At 43.0% G+C, this 21,614-nt stretch overlaps 1 protein-coding gene and 1 long non-coding RNA gene across 2 annotated transcripts; both read left to right on the forward strand.

Moving 5' to 3' along the window:
• Nucleotides 1-6,360: 6,360 nt before the first annotated feature.
• LOC139023109 (uncharacterized) lies at nt 6,361-7,964 on the forward strand. The gene is made up of 2 exons (XM_070435461.1): nt 6,361-6,948; nt 7,144-7,964. Exon 2 carries the CDS (start codon nt 7,189-7,191, stop codon nt 7,936-7,938), a length of 750 nt encoding a protein of 249 aa, XP_070291562.1. The 5' UTR covers nt 6,361-6,948; nt 7,144-7,188; the 3' UTR covers nt 7,939-7,964.
• A 6,134-nt stretch (nt 7,965-14,098) lies between these two features.
• Nucleotides 14,099-14,605, forward strand: LOC139023111 (uncharacterized). Its single transcript, XR_011474258.1, has 2 exons — nt 14,099-14,300; nt 14,375-14,605. It is a non-coding gene; the product is annotated as an uncharacterized lncRNA (long non-coding RNA).
• The last annotated feature ends 7,009 nt before the right edge of the window (nt 14,606-21,614 follow it).

Genomic DNA, 21,614 nt, shown 5'->3' on the forward strand with positions numbered 1-21,614 from the left:
AACCCAAGTGAATTGTGTGATTTTTGTTGTTGTTGCCCTTTATTGAACTAGGCGAGTCAGTTAAGAACAAATTCTTATTTACAATGATGGCCTACTGGGGAACAGTGGGTTAACCATCTCTTGAATTAAATACCATTTATTCGGTATCTATAATGGAAAGCGACCATTTGTACCCTCTTTCTGTCACTTGCAMATGAGCGAAGAGTTGTATAACGCACAGCGTTGTCAGATGTCCTCTCCGTCTCCCTCTCCTCTAATCAGCAGTAAAGCTGTGTTAAGCTAAGGAGGAACGAAAGTCATCTGGAGCCCTGTATGGCCTCTGGCTATGTGTTTACTTTGACATCTGTGCCCGCTTTGGCTTTGCCATCCTGTGTCACACACCACTCCCATATACTCCCATAGCCGAGACTCTTTGATTTGCCACATGAGACCCTGTCTCCTGCTGGGTTGGACTCATTAGTGTGTCTCTACAACCACCATCACCATGAAGACATTCTGGTTTCACCTGCTGTAGGTGCCCTCTCTGACTGCACCCACAACATGGAAGAGGACTTGATAGATAGCATTGATTTTGACTCTTATCTAACCATGCATCTACAAACTTTTTCACATTTCCTTCTCTTCTCTCTCTCTCTCCCTTTCTCTCTTTCTCTCGCTCTCTTTCTCCATCAGTCAGACAAATTTGTGACCTAAAACAGATTCATTTAACTGAGGTTCTCTCTTTGAATGTGATTGAAACTTCACAAAATACATGTGTTGATTGTCACGATCGCACTTACTCCCCTGGAAACACACAGCTTATATATATTTTCAGACTCGTCTTTCTCACCCTGAAACCCCCGTTTCTCATCCTCCTCCCTTTCTTCGCATCTATTCATCCATTCTTCTGCCTTCTCTGTCTTTTCTCTCTACATGGGTTTTGTGCAAATGCAAACATGGAATGGTAGGGCCCTAAATGTACGCTGTATTGTAAATAGACAGTGGTCTTTAATAAGGAGAGTCTGTGGTATAAAAATTGCCATTTGAAGAATTTGCCTTTCTTAGGCAATAACATGTATGCTGGATATTTCACTCATATGGATAGTTAAGCATTAACATAAAAAGTGAGATAGGTGACTGTTCAGCTCAGTGTCAGTGTTTCCATTCCAATACAACTCCATGATGTCAAAGGCTGAGGTGCCATTATGTGCCCGCTAACATTACAAGCTCGATCTGTTAGTCCACACACACACACACACACACACACACAACACCACACACACACACACACACACACACACACACACCACACACACACCACACACACACACACACACACACACACACACACACACACACACACACACACACACACACACACACACACACACACACACACACACACACACACACACACATCCACACACACACACCACACACTAACAGGTCAATATTGTTTCTCTGGAGTAGAGGCTACAGTAACAATATGGACATAAATCATATTGTTATCTATTCCCTATTGTTCGCTCAGTGCGTGTGTTTAGGGGCATTAGTGTGAATGGCCTCTGGTCAGTGAACTGAACGGTACATTACAGCTTGGAACACAACAAACTGTTCAGAGGACTTTACTGTTGCATGTGATCGCCACTCTGCTCTGTATAGCATTTGCTCTGTATAGCATTCACAAGCCAACCTTTTGCATATTAGCTTTGAATACATTGTTTTCGGTGTGTCGGTCTGGCTCTCTACTACAATTGTGACCAGAGAAGAAGAACAAAAAACTGCAGGTACACAAACCTGTGTGTGTTGGTGTGTGTGTGTGTGTGTGTGTGTGTGTGTGTGTGTGTTGTGTGTGTGTTGTGTGTGTGTGTGTGTGTGTTGTTGTGTGTGTGTGTGTGTGTGTGTGTGTGTGTGTGTGTGTGTTGTGTGGTGTGTGTGTGTGTGTGTGTGTGTGTGTGTGTGTTGTGTGGTGAGTGAGAGAGCATATGTACGCCCATGCGTGAGCATATGTACGCCCATGCGTGAGCACATGTGTGTGGTGTGTCCAGCTAGCATTAAGGTCAGACAGATAGTAACTAAATATTTTATCTTTCTTGTCCAGCTGCCTACCCGGAGTCCTAACCTAATGAAAGACGAGGAGTATTTAGAGAGAGTGTAGCCATTCAATTACCATCTCCAAACAAGACTCAGACAGTAGTTACGAACAGTCTTTAGTCTTTCTGCTCTGGAGGAAGGAAAGGAGGGGTGGGTGGGGTGGGTTGGGTTGAGACCGGTAGGGGAGGTCAGGGTAGTAGCTCTATTACGTAAACAGTATTTACATTGGCCATTGAGAACCCCCCAAGGGGTGTTTAGAGACAGTCCTTCATCAACTACCGCTAAACCCTGAGCCATTAGAAACAGCCTTTCCCACACTTCTTTTCACAAGGGCTTCCAGGACTGCTAAGGCACACACACACACACACACGCARGCGCTCACACACGGACTTGGAGAGTCTATGGTAGAGGAGTAGCTATAGAGAAGATAAAGTAATGAGACTAACTGATTGTCAGTTGGTAAGGGAGACCTTATCGCTGACATTGTTTACCCATCCACCACACCCCCTGACCATACACATACTCACAATCAACTTCCTCAGTTAACCTAGAGGACACATTGTGCGGGAGTGTGTGTGCGTGTCCGTGTGTGTGCGAGTGTGTGTTTGTGTATGTGTTGGGGATGTCTAATCAGCTTAACACATAACGTTACAGTATTTTTCAATAAAGTATTCTCTCTTAGCGACACACCAGAGAACAAGAAACACATAAATCAACCAAACAGTCAGGCAGAAAGGCAGTGAGTGCTACATAGGGTTTTAAGCCAACCAACACAATACCATTCTCTCGTAGTCACTGGTTACCCTGCCTAAAACCGTTCCTAAAACAGTGGGTATTGTTTAAAGGAACATTCTCTCTCCATCTAACCAGAACCATATTTGTCTACAACTGAGTCATTTAATTCACATACTGAATGTTGTAGTTGATATTCATCAACACATATAGCATGTACTGTACACTGTTAAAACACCAAAACTAGTGGCAACTGAGCTGCCGCCAATGTGAAGGAGACAAAACCTTAGCTTTCCTGGAGTATTGAAACACATCATCCTGAAACACTTTGAAACATTACACTGAATCAAGAGTTGTGAAACACCTTGCCAAGGACTGGAAGCAAAAGGTTGAAATACTATTTTGGTGTTTCGAGTTCTGCCTAGTGCAGAATTAGAAACCTTCTCTTTCGGTGTTGTTTCCTCTCTCTACAACCTGGACTCGGGGGTAGACGTAACATAGTAAATGTAAATCCGGGACACCAATTAGTATGACATGCTACATTTCGCATGGTATGGTATTAATTAGTGGATGTCCATCATCCATTTCATAGGATATGTTCCGAAATACAATACGTATGATATGCTACGAAGTGCAATTCATACTATATGTTCCAAATTTGCAAACGTATGATGTTTTACGAGTTCCAATTTGTTGTGGCTAACATTASCTAGGTGGCTAAGTGGCTAATGCTAACGTTAGCTAGGTGGCTAATGTTAGATAGTCTAGGGGTTAGGGTTAGGAGTTAGGTTAAAGGGTTAAAGTTAGGGTTAGGGGAAGGGTTACCTAACATGCAAAGTAGTTGGAAAGTTGCTAAAAAGTAGTATGTGGTTGAACATTTGCTAATTAGATAAAATGCTCAAGTTGTCTGTGATGAGATTTGAACACACAACCTTTAGGTTGCTAGACGTTTGCGTTATATGCCTTCCCATAAATGGGAAGTCTAGGAAAGTCCATAGCACAAAATCAGCTAAAAAGCGAACCCGGTGTAAATCAGTGACACCTTGCAACACGTCAAACCAATCAAATACCTTGCTAAGGTGCTCACTAGATTAGTGTCGTAGGAGGCGTGAAATTGCTGATTAAAACCCCATCAAAATATGTTACACCTAAAATATGTGGTGAATTGTACGACTGTAATAGGAACAAACCCAACCTTTTCCAAGGTAAATCGTTTTTATTGCGAAGAGGCTTTAGAAGAGATAACGGGACCAGTCACGCTGAGTAATGGGTTTTCAAAAGCAACCTTCTCCAGTGCGCCTCCTCGGTCCAGGATATCCTGCGCTGGCTCTACGCGCTGTATCTCCGGTGCGCCTTCACAGCCCAGTGCATCCTGTGATAGCTCCCCGCACTTGCCGTGCGAGGGTGGTCATTTGTCCAGGACACGTTGTGCCAGCTCTAGGCTCCAGACCTCCAGTGCACCTCCACGGTCCAGTATATCCTGTGCCAGCTCCATGCACCCGGCCTCCATTGCGTGTCTCCAGCCTGGTACGTCCTGTGCCAGCTCCACGCACGAAGCCTCCAGTGATGATCCATGGCCCGGAGCCTCCAGTGATGATCCATGGCCCGAAGCCTCCAGTAATGATCCATGGCCCGAAGCTTCCAGTGATGATCCATGGCCCGGAGCCTCCAGTGATGATCCATGGCCCGGAGGCTATAGTGGATGAATCCATGGCCCGGAGCCTCCAGAGACGATCCAAGGTCCGGAGTCTCCAGCGACGGTCTGCAGTCCGGAGTCTCCAGCGACGGTCTGCAGTCGGAGTCTCCAGCGACAGTCTGCAAGTCCAGAGTCTCCAGCGACGGTCTGCAGTCCAGGCCTCCAGCGACGGTCGGCAGTCCAGAGCTACCAGCGACGGTCGGCAGTCCAGAGCCTCCAGCGGGGGTTTCCCAGTCCAGAGCCTCCTGTGAGGGTTCCCAGTCCGGAGCCTCCGTGATGATCTACGGTCCGGAGTCCCCGGCGACGATCTACGGTCCGGAGTCCGCGACGATCTTACGGTCCGGAGTCCCAGCGACGATCTACGGTCCGGAGTCCCCCGGCGAACAATCCACGGTCCGGTTCTCCGGCGACGATCCACGGTCGGAGCCTCCGGCGACGATCCACGGCCCGGAGACCCCAGGGCGATCCACGGTCCGGTTCCTCCAGCGACGATCCACGGTCCAGAGCCTCCGGCGACGATTCACAGTCCGGTTCCTCCGGCGACGATCCACGGTCCGAAGTCCCCGGCGACGATCTACGGTCCGGTTCCTCCGGCAAACAATCCACAGTCCGGAGCCTCCGGCGACGATCCACAGTCCGGTTCCACAGAAGCAGAGGGATCAGCGAGCGGAGCGGGGTCTACGTCCCGAACCGGAGAAGCACCCGAGGCTAGATGCGCACCCGGCACCTCCCATAGAGTCAGGTTTTGCGGCCGGAGTCCGCACCTTTGGGGAGGGGGGGTACTTGTACGCCCTGACCTTAGAGAGCCTTTTTATTCTCTATTTTGGTTAGGTCAGGGTGTGACTAGGGTGGGCATTCTAGTTTTGTTATTTCTATGTTGGCCTGGTATGGTTCCCAATCAGAGGCAGCGGTCTATCGTTGTCTCTGATTGGGGATCATATTTAGGTAGCCTTTTTCCCACCTGTTTGTTGTGGGATCTTGTTTTTGTATAGGTGCCTTGAGCACTGCAATACTGCACGTTTGTTATATTCTTTGTTGTTTTTGTTGTAAGTTTCACTATTAAATATAATGTGGAACTCTACGTACGCTGCGCCTTGGTCCACTCATTTCAACAAGTGTGACAGTAAAGTCTACACCTGTTGTTTTTGGCCCATGTGACTAATACAATTTGATTTGATTTGATTGGATTTAGTGCTGAGACCCTAGAAAGCAAATTGTTATCTTACATACCACAGTTAGAGAATTAATGTAAGAAAGATGAAAGAAAATGTTGCACTGAAACCAATGACAATCTAGACTCACAAAACATCTGTATTTACTTGTGTAAATACCACCTTCCGGAGACACCTGAAACCCCACCTCTTTAAGGAATACCTAGGATAGGATAAAGTAATCCTTCTCACCCCCCCCCCTTAAAAGATTTAGATGCACTATTGTAAAGTGGCTGTTCCACTGGATGTCATAAGGTGAATGCACCAATTTGTAAGTCGCTCTGGATAAGAGCGTCTGCTAAATGACTTAAATGTAAATGTAAATGTAATGTTACATTCTTTGTTGCATTTAATTCTGTAAAAAATATTCTGTGTACTTTCTTTTCATTTATTTGTGTAATTACTTTTACTTTTACAATGTTATGTAGTCTTAACATTCTTCCTGTTGTTGCTGTCTGAAATGTTATATAGGAGTACGTTTTATGGGCTGTGAAGTGTACACTGTGTCGAAGCAGTAACCGAGCAGTTGGGTTATAGCTTACCAATTCTCTAGGCCAACACTGGGTGGAAAGCGCACACTTTTTCTACTTTGAAAATTGTGTAAAGTGTATAGTTAAATCACATTAAAGTCATACAATCCTACTACCCTGTGCTTTGACCTCTTTCTCCCCTCTCTCTCCAGATGAAATCTCGCGTCTTGTGACGGCCGGCCGCCCAACAACCTTCCCGCTTGACCCTATCCCCTCCTCTCTTCTCCAGACCATTTCCGGAGACCTTCTCCCTTACCTCACCTCGCTCATCAACTCATCCTTGACCGCTGGCTACGTCCCTTCCGTCTTCAAGAGAGCGAGAGTTGCACCCCTTCTGAAAAAACCTACACTCGATCCCTCCGATGTCAACAACTACAGACCAGTATCCCTTTCTTTTCTCTCCAAAACTCTTGAACGTGCCGTCCTTGGCCAGCTCTCCTGCTATCTCTCTCAGAATGACCTTCTTGATCCAAATCAGTCAGGTTTCAAGACTAGTCATTCAACTGAGACTGCTCTTCTCTGTGTCACGGAGGCGCTCCGCACTGCTAAAGCTAACTCTCTCTCCTCTGCTCTCATCCTTCTAGACCTATCGGCTGCCTTTGATACTGTGAACCATCAGATCCTCCTCTCCACCCTCTCCGAGCTGGGCATCTCCGGCAAGGTCCACGCTTGGATTGCGTCCTACCTGACAGGTCGCTCCTACCAGGTGGCGTGGCGAGAATCTGTCTCCGCACCACGTGCTCTCACCACTGGTGTCCCCCAGGGCTCTGTTCTAGGCCCTCTCCTATTCTCGCTATACACCAAGTCACTTGGCTCTGTCATATCCTCACATGGTCTCTCCTATCATTGCTATGCAGACGACACACAATTAATCTTCTCCTTTCCCCCCTCTGATAACCAGGTGGTGAATCGCATCTCTGCATGTCTGGCAGACATATCAGTGTGGATGACGGATCACCACCTCAAGCTGAACCTCGGCAAGACGGAGCTGCTCTTCCTCCCGGGGAAGGACTGCCCGTTCCATGATCTCGCCATCACGGTTGACAACTCCATTGTGTCCTCCTCCCAGAGTGCTAAGAACCTTGGCGTGATCCTGGACAACACCCTGTCGTTCTCAACTAACATCAAGGCGGTGACCCGTTCCTGTAGGTTCATGCTCTACAACATTCGCAGAGTACGACCCTGCCTCACGCAGGAAGCGGCGCAGGTCCTAATCCAGGCACTTGTCATCTCCCGTCTGGATTACTGCAACTCGCTGTTGGCTGGGCTCCCTGCCTGTGCCATTAAACCCCTACAACTCATCCAGAACGCCGCAGCCCGTCTGGTGTTCAACTTTCCCAAGTTCTCTCACGTCACCCCGCTCCTCCGCTCTCTCCACTGGCTTCCAGTTGAAGCTCGCATCCGCTACAAGACCATGGTGCTTGCCTACGGAGCTGTGAGGGGAACGGCACCTCCGTACCTTCAGGCTCTGATCAGGCCCTACACCCAAACAAGGGCACTGCGTTCATCCACCTCTGGCCTGCTCGCCTCCCTACCTCTGAGGAAGTACAGTTCCCGCTCAGCCCAGTCAAAACTGTTCGCTGCTCTGGCACCCCAATGGTGGAACAAACTCCCTCACGACGCCAGGTCAGCGGAGTCAATCACCACCTTCCGGAGACACCTGAAACCCCACCTCTTTAAGGAATACCTAGGATAGGATAAAGTAATCCTTCTAACCCCACCCCCCCCCTTAAAAGAGTTAGATGCACTATTGTAAAGTGGTTGTTCCACTGGATATCATAAGGTGAATGCACCAATTTGTAAGTCGCTCTGGATAAGAGCGTCTGCTAAATGACTTAAATGTAAATGTAATACAATCCACTGAGCATTGATGTTTCAAATCTGGATTATACACTGAAGTCAAGTGAAGGATAAAAGTGAAAGATAAAAAAATGCATTGTGGGTGGCAGATCACATCTTGGCCCACTCTGCACATTAGATGACTGAAAAGTAGTATTAGATCAAATGTTTTAGCTAAATGACTTAAAATGTGTGTATGGCATAACTTCTACTATTCCATATAGCTCAATGGTGAAAGGGCCTGTTTCCACAAAAATAATATCTTGGACTATATACCGTATGTCTGTTGAAGTGTTAAGCAGATGAGACAATACCTACAGTATTAATTAACACAGCATGTAAAAGTCCTCATGTATACAAAGTAATGTTTGCCAAAGCCCCAAGTTGACCCAAAACTGAATCATCATCATCATCACTCAAGTGTTCATCATCCCCCAAAAACCATAGTGATAATAGACAGTAGGGCTATTGCATGTCTCATGTCAGTAATGGACAGAGCAGAAAACAAATCCTAAAGTCAGAAAAGTAATGGAATTGCGCACAGAATGTTGTCAATGATTTTGTCAGTGTTACCCTCATTGGCTGATGTGCAATATACAGAGACACTCCCATGAACACCAGTGTGCGCAATCTCAAGTGCAAGGTCATGTCATTTCTCTCTCAGGTTTTGCCTATGCTCTTCACTGACCAGCCTATGTCTTGGTTGTAATTGTTGTCCTGCATGCCACTCCAAAGGACTTGAATTGCCCCCCCCCCCATTGGTTGAGTGACCTCACCTTCAAAGAGCTGTAACAGTTTCCCCCGCCTGCAGCTGATACTGATTGACACATACATTCTCATATTTTCTGAAACTCCAACAAGCTGTCTTACATGGTACAGGATAAGTGAATGTTGACTTGTGCCTTCCCTCCCTGCTCTTCCATATGCCTGCATGTAGGACTCAAGATCTTGAGGTGGTCCATAGTTAACTACATGATGGACAACCTTAAAGTCTACCTCCATACCCAGTGCTGAAGTAGCCATCACAACTCTGAGATTAGATTACTCATCTTTCAAGGATGCAATAATGTGCAGTTTTATGTGCTCGGGTGTCTCTGAGTGGTTAATGTCAAAAATCCTGTTTTCCAGTGAGTCCTCTGTTCCTGCTGGAAGCACAAATTTTGAAAAATTTGTTGAAAAACCTTGTTGTACAGCAAAGGACAGTCCTTGGGGTCTCAGGCCCACTCTGTGAGCAACCATGAACATTTTTCTACAGGGTCAGACGATACCTTCTTCACTGCCAGTCTGATGTTGTTCCTGTCAGGACTTTTCACCACCTCAACACATTGCTGCTTGCCAAGGTGCTCCATTATGCTCTCCATTGTAGCCTTGAATGCTGTAGCTGTGATGGCCAATACAGGAACTGGAAATGGCCGGAGTGACACAGCTCGCCAACCATTCCACACCACTTCCGAAAAGCAGCCTCCTTGCCTGAGAAAATAATGAATTAGTTGTCATAGTAGAGGACTAAATAATACTGGTTCAATGGCAACATTGTCATCTTGAAGGTTGAGCATGGCCTTTGTGTTAATTTAAAGGAGTGCCATTTTAAGAAAGGTCCAACATAATTTTTTAAAAGCGATATATACTAAAATGCACAGGAACACAACTGATCAAAGAATTAGCAGGTTTCAGACATCAGACACTTCAGGCATACCTCCATCAATTAATCGCTGACTGTTGACCACACTTAATAATACACTAAACTTTTACTATAGCCTGTAGGTAGACACCAAAAAGTATATTTTCTTTAGTAGAGTGTTCAAGCAGAGGAGTTATAATGCTTTTATCGACTCAATTTTGTGTATAGAGCACACTTCTGGCAAGACAGAACTACAGTTTTCATCCATATTTTCTTCAATTTTCTGCAATGTTGCAAACTAGACAGCATACGGAACAACTTTCTACAAAATGTGTCCTACCTGGTCGGAGAACAGTGACGAACATAACACTTGCCACCCCTTTCAACAGGCGTGTGGTGGGAGGATTCTTGAAATGTAACACCCAATCAAAACCCAGTGGACCATTCAAACCATGTTTGCAATAAAAAATCTAATCACTAACCTTTGATGATCTTCATCAGATGACACTCATAGGACTCCATGTTACACAATACATGTATGTTTTGTTCGGTAAAGTTCATATTTACATCCAAATATATTATTTTACATTGGCGTGTTTGATTCAGTAGTTCCAAACATGCAGTGATATTGTAGAGAGCCACATGAATTCACAGAAATACTCATAATAAATGTTGATGAAAATACAGCTATTATACATGAAACTTTAGATACACTTCTCCTTAATGCAACCGCTGTGTCAGATTTCAAAAAAACTTTACGGAAAAAGCATAATCTGAGAACGGCGCTCAGAGCCCAAACCAGCCAGAGAAATATCCGCCATGTTGGGTAGTCAACATTATTCATATTATTCATAGATAAATATTCAATTACCTTTGATGATCTTCATCATAATGCACTCCCAGGAATCGCAGTTCCACAATAAATGCTCGTTTTGTTCGATAATGTCCATCATTTATGTCCATTTATGTCCAATAGCTTCTTTTGTTAGGGCGCTTGGTAAACAAATCCAAAAGGGCGATTTGGTTCATTCGGACGAAACGTTCAAAAAGTTATAATACAGGTCGAAGAAACTTGTCAAACTAAGTATAGAATCAATCTTTAGGATGTTTTTATCATAAAAGTTCAATAATGTTCCAACCGAAGAATTCCATTGTCTGTAGAGAAGCACTGGAACGAGAGCAACCTCTCAAGTGAAAGCGCTTGACTGAGAACAAGGCTGTAGGCAGACCCCTTACTCAAACATCTCCCATCCGGCCCCCCTTCACATGAGAAGCCTGAAATGAACCCATATCCCACTGTGTATTCGATAGGGGTGAGTTCAAAAACTACAAACCTCAGATTTCCCACTTCCTGTTTGGATTCTTTCTCAGGTTTTTGCCTGCCATATGAGTTTTCTTATACTCACAGACATCATTCAAACAGTTTTAGAAACTTCAGAGTGTTTTCTATCCAATACTAATAATAATATGCATATATTAGCATCTGGGACTGAGTAGGAGGCAGTTCACTCTGGGTACGCTATTCATCCAAAAGTGAAAATGCCCCCATAGAGACTGCCAGAGGTCCGTATAACAGTTCCTCCGATTTGACACACTGGACTCTATCTGAGAAGTAGTTGGTGAACCAGGCGAGGCAGTCATTTGAGAAACCAAGGCTATTGAGTCTGCTGATAGGAATGTGGTGATTGAACAGAATCGAAAGCCTTGGCCAGGTTGATGAAGATGGCGGCATAGTACTGCTTTTTATCGATGGCGGTTATGATCTAGTTAAGGACCTTGAGTATGGCTGAGGTGCACCCATGACCAGCTCGGAAACCAGATTGCATAGTGGAGATGGTGTGGTGGGAATCGAAGTGGTCGGTGATCTGTTTGTTAACTTGGCTTTCGAAGATTTTAGAAAGGCAGGGCAGGATGGATACAGGTCTATAACCGTTTGGGTCTAGAGTGTCTCCCCCTTTGAAAAGMSGGATGACTGCATTCCAATCTTTGGGGATCTCAGACGATACAAAAGAGAGGTTGAACAGGCTAGTAATAGGGATTGCAACAATTTCAGAGGATAATTTGTCTAGCCCAGCTGATTTGTAGTGATCCAGATTTTGCAGCTCTTTAAGAACATCAGATGTCTGGATTTGGGTGAAGGAGAAGCGGGGTGGGGGGGAGCTTGGGCAAGTTGCTGCAGGGGGTGCAGAGCTGTTGGCTGGGGTAAATTTTATAAATGACATCGTCGAAGTCGTGGATCGGTAGGATAGTCAATTTTATAGTTGGCCTTGTCTCAGGGTGTCCCCAGTCCACCTGCTGCTGCTGCAGTTTCAATTGTTCTGCATGCGGCTATGGAACCCTGACCTGTTCACTGGACGTGCTACCTTGTCCCGGACTTGCTGTTTTCGACTGTCTCTCTCTTCTGCACCTGCTGTCTCTAACTCTGAATGATGGGCTATGAAAAGCAACCTGACATTTACTCCTGAAGTGCTGACCTTTTGCACCCTCTACAACCACTGTGATTATTATTATTTGAACCTGTGTCGTGGACAATCGGTTCAAAAATATAACACTCGTAAGAAGTTGTGAAATCAATTAGGCTTTTAATACAGAGCATTGCCAGCCGGAATGTCCCGCGGAACACACCCCGCTTCCCAGCCCCGGCTCCAGCATTTATACACAAATAGCATATGGGTCCACCCCATATGCAAATAAGCATACTTCCCCTAATTCTTCCTGCCATCATTATCTTTTTAGTTCAGGCTTCCTGCTTGTTCACGCCTACTAACGCCCATATCTGCTTTCAGTTAGATTATAATAGTGGCCAGACCCGTGCTTGTCTTAAAAATAATATATGTCCATCTATCCTATAGGCCTATGACTTAGCCCTGTATTTAACTCAGTGRCRCAGCATGTTCTCTGGTATGTGTCCTTATTGGAATCGGCAGACTATGTGTCTCTTCTATCATTAGTGTGTCCAGTTGCCCTAGGCGCATATTTCTCTGGTATGTGTGCACTTAGTGGAATCAGCAGACTATATGTCTAGTGTGTCCAGTTGCCCTAGGAGCCTATTTCTCTGGTATGTGTGCACTTAGTGGAATCAGCAGACTATATGTCTAGTGTGTCCAGTTGTCTATTTTTAATGTTCAGCTAGCTTATACATCTATGTGCTGTCCTATACGRATATATGTTATATATGTATCTCATGTACTCCTACAAATCCCTCCTCTGAGGCTAAATAGCCACATAAATTATGCAAATATGACTTTGGAATAGTAAATGAGAATACATATGATAGACAATAAAATAAACAAACAAAGTAAAGCATATAAACCAACTAGACCAAACATCTCCAATGTGAAATAGGAGTAAAAGATCCAATCAGAAACATTAAAGAAAACCTAACTAGACCAAACATCTCTAGTTTTCATAAAAGTAAAATATCTAATTTGGTATAAAATAAYAAAGATTAATATATTACATTTTTGAAAAAATAGGTAGGTACCTAGCCTTGCCRGAGGTTATCTCAGTTATGTGAAAATTAAAAAATWAAAGATAATACAATGAGTATAATAATAAATTGAATATGAGAAAATCAAAGACCTACATGCAGTTATAAAAGAAAATTGATTCTAAATTTAAGCATTTCAACATGATCCTCCCTCGCAGACACCTCTCTAATAAAGTGATATCAATGATACCAACCTTTTTTTAGAAGATTAAGGACATGGTCCATAGACACTTGTAACCGGAATACCCTCTGTTACCTAACATGTTTTTGAAAGTAACCTAGTTTTTTAGAAGGCATAACTAGCTTTAATTAAAGGAAACCAGATATATTCATTGATATACATATCTAAAAATTCAACCAAACATACAAAAACACAAGGCCTTAAACAAAAATAGATATACTAAAATCCTTACATAYGAGCACAGTCCTCATCCTGACAGATTCTACAATCACCTCTTTYACATTTKGCGCAAAACACGGGGTCTCCGTGATGGTCATGGCCTTCCACATTAAATTTTGTGCACCACTTGCACTTACGGCGCAAATGACACTTTTTGTGGACATGTATAAGTAAACATTCATCTGAACTGGGTAATTTAACATATACATGAAACCATCCTTARGAAAATCGTGACACGCATGACCACCCCCCCCAATCACTTCATAGAGACAGTTAGGGTTACCAAAGGGCAGTCAAGAGGTCCTCCAACCGCATTGCAAGGCTTTCCATACTTATTGGTATAATTGCCTGGGCTTCCCGGTACAGGATCAATCACCACAGGAGGGTCATCTCTCCTRACAGAKATCTGTTTAACTGTTGWCTGAACCACAATTGACTTTACCAGGGGTATAACACAYCAAAATYCAATACCCAGAGCCAATAACCCTCCTCCCAACATGATGGCCATCCTAGCAAACAWGGCTCCCCACTTTCCTAACGCTAGGTCCAACCAATCCCATACATGAYAGTCTAAACCAGCATTAGCCTTTACTTCTGCTCGTAYTCCTTTGAGTTTGGCCATAGCAATATTGGGAATAAAGGTGCAACAGTCATCCCCAAACATGACACAAACTCCACCCTTCTCCGCTAAMAGCCAATTGAGAGCCTGTCTATTTTGCCAAGTCATTTTACTGGTAGCCTGTACCTGTTCCCCCAACGCCGTTAGAGCCGAGTCAGTATAGTTAATGAATCTCTGTTGGTTATACTATATATATAATTAATCCACTCTAAGTTCTTATTTGGTGTTATCCACAAGAATATAGATTCAAATCCTGATTTAACCTCATCTCTGACCTTGAAATGCCGAGGTACACCTCTAAGCAGTCCAATTGCATTAAGGTATACCTCAGGATCCTTCTCATAAGCCCTTTTAACTCTAGGTTTAACATAGTCATCATGGGGTGATTTAATAATAGTAACCTATTTAATTGCTCRAACTAAGGCACAAAGACCAATCCATCCATCAGACAATACATTCAACAGTTAGTTTCTGGATGTGTGGAAYGAACAATCAGCAATACCTCTGTCTTGATTTTTCAACATAGTAAGAGATGGCYCAACCTGAGTTATGTGACCACACAACCCTTTTCTATTCATAATCAACCCTTTATCATTACTTTTACGAACTCCCACATTCTCTAACACCCAAATAGTATCACTTCTACAGTGGTGTTTCCTACATCAATTCCTTCGGTGTGGTGTCTGTAAAAACATTCATATTTTCCTTTAACCACGGTACCTCTGTCTAATTGAGGTACAGTTAATTCAGTTCTAATGTTATAGGCAGCACAATCATTGTCTCCCAGCATGGTCTCATTCAACACAGTTTTACCCCTAGTGCTTACCGAGAGCAATCCTACATTTTATGTCACACAAGGGAATAGAATACTTTCTATTGGTACAATGGTCATTTTTCCAACTTACACAGTTTTTAAATGATGCTGGTTCAGGGACTATTATGAGATCAGACAAAGGTGATTTACTACACAAAATACAATTGTCCATTCTGTGTTTGTTTGCCGTATACTTAGCCCATTTATACCATTCGTTCTTCACTTCTTCTTCTTGTGTGATTTCCTTGAGTGGTTCTGAGTCTGATATATCTATTTCTGTCATCTTTGCAATGTTTTTGTCTTGAGGTAGGCCAGTAGAGTTTATCAGAAAGTTCCAAATGTCAGTAAAAAACTTTACTGGCTCTGACGTCTCAGGTTGCTTTGTGGGTACGGTGGTCTGCTTGGTAAGGGCAGTCGATGTCATCTTAGTGGTAGCTACTGTAGTCTTCACAACAGCTGCCACCATTGTTGTTGTCATTGTCACAGGTTCTTCCTGTTCAGGTGCAGGGGTAGGATCAATCTTAATGACCGTGGAGCTACTCCCTTCGGTCACTGTTGTTCTTGTTCATGATGAGCACCCTCTCGTCTTTTTCTTTGATTAATGTCAGGTCACATCCTTTCGGATCCCAAACGACTTGTCCCTTTGTTTGGTGATGTGTCCATCCACAGAGTGCCATCTCCGGTAAGGGTTTGATCCTTATGATTGAGATAGACTTCAGTTCTCCTGCTTCTGTTTTGAGTTGAGGTGGAACAGAGATTCTAACCTTGTCAGTCTTTTTGGATTGTTCGACTGATTCCTTTCTTCTCTTCCTGCTTCCACCATAAGTCTTGATTGTGCGTGAGTCTGTTGTTTCTATACTAGCATTCACTGTTACTTCTGTTATGTCAATGTCATTATTCTTTTGTTGTTCTAACTTCAATTGTCTGTAAAGGAGACCATTCAAAAGTTTAAAAGTCAATTGTGAGGAAATCTCCATCTTCTTCAGCATGCGGGACTTTTCCTCCTCTTTCTTCACCTGAGGCTCCCTCCTCAGGCCGGACTTGGCTTCCTATCTGGAAGAGTGTCAATTTTAGGGAAGAGATGTTCTCATTCTGTTCCTTGTGAGGCCTCTCCTCCTCTTCTGGGTGCATTACTCGGTGCACTTGTCGTATTTTGGCTTTCACTTGATTTGCTGTTTTCTTGGCTCCTCCCTGGCGTCTCAATCGTTTCCGCTGCTCCTGCTCCCTCCGGGCTCCCTCCTGGTGAATCAGCATCCTCTGTGTCCTCATCTCTATGTGGTTGTATCCTTCTCTCTGTTGAGACTCAGCTGCAGTGGTTCAGATGGTACCACGTCTGGCTTCCTTTCACTTGGACGGCCGTTCTTGTTGCTTTGGCCACCTCATAGGGTCCTTCTCTCCTCGGTTGATCCCACTTCCTCCGGAACACTTGAACATGGACTAGATCTCCTGGTATCACTGGGAGAGGTCCTTCTGGTCCCCTTGGATCATCAGACGCGGAACCTCTCGTCCTGGTTCAGGTTTCTGCCTTCTTTCTGTGAGGCATTCATACTTAGAGACTTATGGCCTCTGTTCTATGATTGCACCATACATCCTCTTACTTCCATCACTCATCACACAACAAACTGACATTCCATCTGAAGCTGGCGAACCCCTCTCCTTCTGGTTTCCTAAACATAAGACTTGGAAAACAACAGACKAAACATAACAGTATTGACAATGTTATGTGTTATGCATAAATATATTCATGAAAACTGAAATCTGAGACCATGACAATTCCCACTCTCTCTTCACCTGACTCTATGCCTCCAGGATACTTTTCTGCTGGACTCCACAAAAATAAAAGCCCTAAAAAGCTTCCTCATGCTTCCACCCAGTCTTCCCCTTTTGGCCCCAGGTTCTGAGAGGTGTTCCCAAATCATGTCATTTTTACTTAGTTTCCCATCTGCTCCATTTCAACTGATAATCATGTGCATAACCTACAATTAACATTATCTCTTCTTGAATTAATTCAACACTGTATATGCTTTCATATCAATCCCTTTAACATGTTTGTTTAGAGTATAATATCCTATCATCTATTCTTTTTCACATGATGTATTAAAAAATGAAACAAGTAGCCCCCAAACACAACCCAGTATGTCTAAAGTAGCCCCAAAACTCAACCCAGTATGTCTATAGTGGAATCTAGTCTCTCTCTCTCTCTCTCTCTCTGATTCCACGTCCTCTGTCATGGTGTTTTCAAGCTCACCCATTATTCAGCTGGACCTCACTTCTCGTGAGACTTATGCACCCACCAAAGAGAGACATGACTCCATTCTATGCATACCAAAATAACAATCTGTTTGTCTGAAGTGCCTTTTGAAAGCCTACCACTGTAAGATCGTATTTTATAACTTACTAGCTAGCCATGTAAGCAATAGAATACGCTTTCAAATGATGCTCACCTGACCCATATTGCGATTTATAATGGAACGTTTATGGATTGCGTACGCAACAGCAGTAATTGTGTGATGGTGGAGTGTGCTCCAAACATAAAAAGAACAGTGTGCTTGCTTCAGTTCCTCAATGGCAAAGCTTGGAGAGCTCCAAAAAGCACCTGATAGTTAGTTGAAGGCTCTTTCCTTGAGTCATAAAAGTCCATTGAAATTACTTAGGAACTGTGCACAGTTTGGAGAGATGTGAGGCCACTTGGAGACACCAGTTGGACCTCTCACTCAAACCATTTTAATCGTTTTTTCTTATATTGCACCTATTCCAAAATGTCAATGAATATTCTTGTTATGTTACTGAATGTATCCAGAGTATTTCCACATTTCGTTATTGTCACGGCTGTTTGAAGAAGAGGACCAAGGTGCAGCGTGGTACGTGTTCATGATTTTTAATACAGCTGAACACTAGAACAAAAAATAACAAAGCGGAACAAAGAAACAGTTATGTCTGGTGCAGACACACAAAACAGAAAATAACTACACACAAAACACAGGTGGGAAAAGGCTACCTAAGTATGGTTCTCAATCAGAGATAACGATAGACAGCTGCCTCTGATTGAGAACCACACCCGGCCAAACACATAGAAATAGAAAACATAGAACAGAAACATAGAATGCCCACCCCAACTCACYCCCTGACCAAACCAAAATAGAGACATAAAAAGGATCTCTAAGGTCAGGGCGTGACAGTTATGGACAAATGCTGTGAAAAGTACAGTAAATGTAAAATGCACATAAAATCAACATTGTAATGTTTGGATTCAGTCTTGTGTCAGGTGAACTGTTTCCCCATAACCTCCAAAGTGGCAACTCTTTCAATTGCTACCATGGTCATGCATACAGTATGCTTTCTTCTGTTAGAAACATTTAAATGTGTCCCTATCCATATTGACCAATTTCCACAAGTGTAAGGGGTTAAAAGTTTAGCTTTCCTTGTCCCTTGCTCCTGTCGCAGATTGCTAAGCCAGGTGAGGGAGATGAAGGCCAGCTGCCACTGCATCATAGAGAACAATCGAGAACTCAGCCCCAGTGGAACCTGTACCCATGGAAATGTTCTGATGTTTTGTTTGTCATGGCAACGTTGTCTCGTTCCTAGCCAGTGGAATACCAACACCATGGTTGATTCCCAAATGGCACCCTATTCCCAACACTGTTACGGAAAACTGTTATTTATACGAAAATTTGGGGTAATATCAACAACAAAATACAAAAAAACATTTTACTGCATCATACTGTAAATTGTGGTGCATTGTGGGAAAATGTTGTGTGCGGGGAAGGAATTGCTGTATTTCTGTATATCTTTGGTAATTCCACACCCCAGAATACAGTACTGTACCGTATATTTGGAGTGCCAAAAATATTTTAACCCCTAGTGGGTTCATGATATTGTTGTTTTTGGCTCATTAACATATTTTGAGGCGAGCCTTGTGGCTATATTTAATGCACCTGTGAATAAGAATGCTGTACCAATTTAACTCCTATGTGGTTATGGTACCACATCAATTTAACATGTATTGGAGACAGATTTGAGTTGCAGCAWGTCTTAAACCTTAAATGGTTGAGCATTTTGCCATGTCCTTTTGGTCTATTTTGCCCTGTAGTCACTGTCAGTTGGGAGGTGTTTGAAAATGTGCAAGTGATATAAAACATCAAATATTAATTAATATACTGTAATGGGTAAACATTTTGCACCTGTTTGCACCAATCCATTGTAATTACAGTAAAGTACTGTGAAATTCGAGACCTCTCAATAAATTTCACTCATTCATCCATTCACCCATTAATTAATTAATTAATTCACCCATTCATTCCTTAATTTATTCCAATGAAAGTAGCATTTACTTTTTACAGTATAATACAGTTCATTTTACGCTATTGTACTGTGTCATTACATAATACTTGCTTTGAAACCATATTTATACTACAGTAGGTGTACTGTATTATGAAATACACCATTTTACTTGCCGCTAACCTGCCACCACAAACCCTTTACAGTGTATATAGTGCACTACTTTTGACCAAAGCCCTGGTCTAAAGTAGTGCACATCATGGAGTATAGGGTAGCATTTGGGACCCCTCCACTGTGTATCCCCTGTGGAAAAGCAAATTATCATGGTAGACCTGAGATTTCTCTCACTCTCTCTCTCTCACTCACTCACTCACTCACTCACTCACTCACTCACTCACTCACTCACTCACTCACTCACTCACTCACTCACTCACTTCACTTCACTCACTCTCACTCACTCCACTCCACACTCACCTCACTCACTCACACACACCACACCACACACACACACACACACACACAACACACACACACACACACACACACACACACACACACACACACACACACACACACACACACACACACACACACACACACACACACACATTCACGCACATGGCAGGATGGGGTTTGTGGAAGCATGTGGATGATGAGCATGTGTCACATGTTGCATGTCTGTGGCCGTGATGGGGAAGAGCTCTTCCACTTGATTGTGGGTTGAGGTGCATTATTATGTCATACAGACCGCTTTGCGTGACTCCCTCAAATTTGGCTCTGCATGGCTCAAATTTGGATGCATTGCACACTGAACCTCCTCTCTGACTCAGTTGAGGCACCTGCAGGTTAGGAGTTAGACTGTGAGATTAACTGGGGCTGAGCTAGAGCAGTGTTTGTGAGACGAAGGTGGATCCCGAAGACCGTTATTCTCACAAAAGTGTCTGTGAAGTTGCTGATTGAGCAACAAACTATTTAGAAAAGCCGAGACTCCCACGAACACGCACTTTTTTGCTCTATGACACTCACAAGCCACACAAGAGTCATTAGAAGGGTTCTTCTACATAGAAGATGATTGGACATTCCAGGACATAGTGTCTATAATATTATACTAAGCTCACATAGTTGCTGTCAAACTCCAAACTCCACACAGTTCCCACTGATTATTTGGATATTTCCAACTGAGCAAACAATGTTTGAATCTTATAAATACATTTTCCATCAGGTCCCTGATCTGATAAAGTTTATATGTTGGAGTAGCAATGTTTCCACATGTGGAATTGCAAATTATGTAATGCTCTTCTGTAAAAAGGTAACTTAGCCTACCTGAGTATAATAATTAAAGTGCGTTAAAAATGATTTCTTATTTCTGAGCCATCCACTCCATTATTAGTGTAGACCTCCATGGTGTTGTATTGATATACAAGTATACTTAGCACTAGCACTAGGGGTAGGCATTCGGAGTGTTACTGCTGCCGGCGTGCCCCTCTCTTCTTTGTACAATTGTCCTTGACCATTGGAAGAAGTCATTGAAAAGAACAGAGAAGTTAGGTCTCCGTGTCTCCTTATTTTTMATTCTGTTTTCCTGGTTTGTATGCATGGTTATGTTTACAATTTCTAGAGAAAACATGTGTTSTAAACTGTGTTGAGTTTTCTGGTCAGTTTGATGTGTCATTTAATTGTTTGGACCAAAAGAAGAAAAAAGTGTGATTTTTTTTAAATTACATGATTGTAGCCAAGCTAAGTAGCTAGCTAGCTKATTTTTGRATGTAAGTCAATGATAACAAGATGGTGTTTCGGATAATTTTTTTGTTCCGTTATAAATGTTTTGGCTATTAAATGTTTTTGTGTACAAACGAGGGCTCATATTTAATGTATTTACATGTATACATATGAACCACGCTAATTATATGCATTTTATAAGGTTACTTGTTATGAAATTTGTATCATATGGTTGCATACTGACCACTAGCTAGCTTAGTGTTAGGCAATAGCTAGCCTGCCATTTCATCATAGCTAGCTATTTTTAGCTTCTCTTATTGTTAACTGTCCATTGGTTTTTGTTACATTTAATGCACAGGCCTGAAAGACAGATACTTTTCTACAAAGAGATTATTTTTGAATTAGGCCTGTCAGAGTTAATCAGTTAACTTCAGTAAACGTTTTGTAATTTTACTGCACACATTTTTTTAAATCGTGATTAACTGCATTGTCTGAAAGTGTTCGAAATATGTACACTGAAAACACCCAAAATACACTAATTATGCAGCTAAAAACAACAATGTGATGTCAAAACATTGAGGGTAAATAATGT

Source organism: Salvelinus sp. IW2-2015, linkage group LG27 (assembly GCF_002910315.2).
Source record: "Salvelinus sp. IW2-2015 linkage group LG27, ASM291031v2, whole genome shotgun sequence".
Lineage (NCBI taxonomy): Eukaryota > Metazoa > Chordata > Actinopteri > Salmoniformes > Salmonidae > Salvelinus > Salvelinus sp. IW2-2015.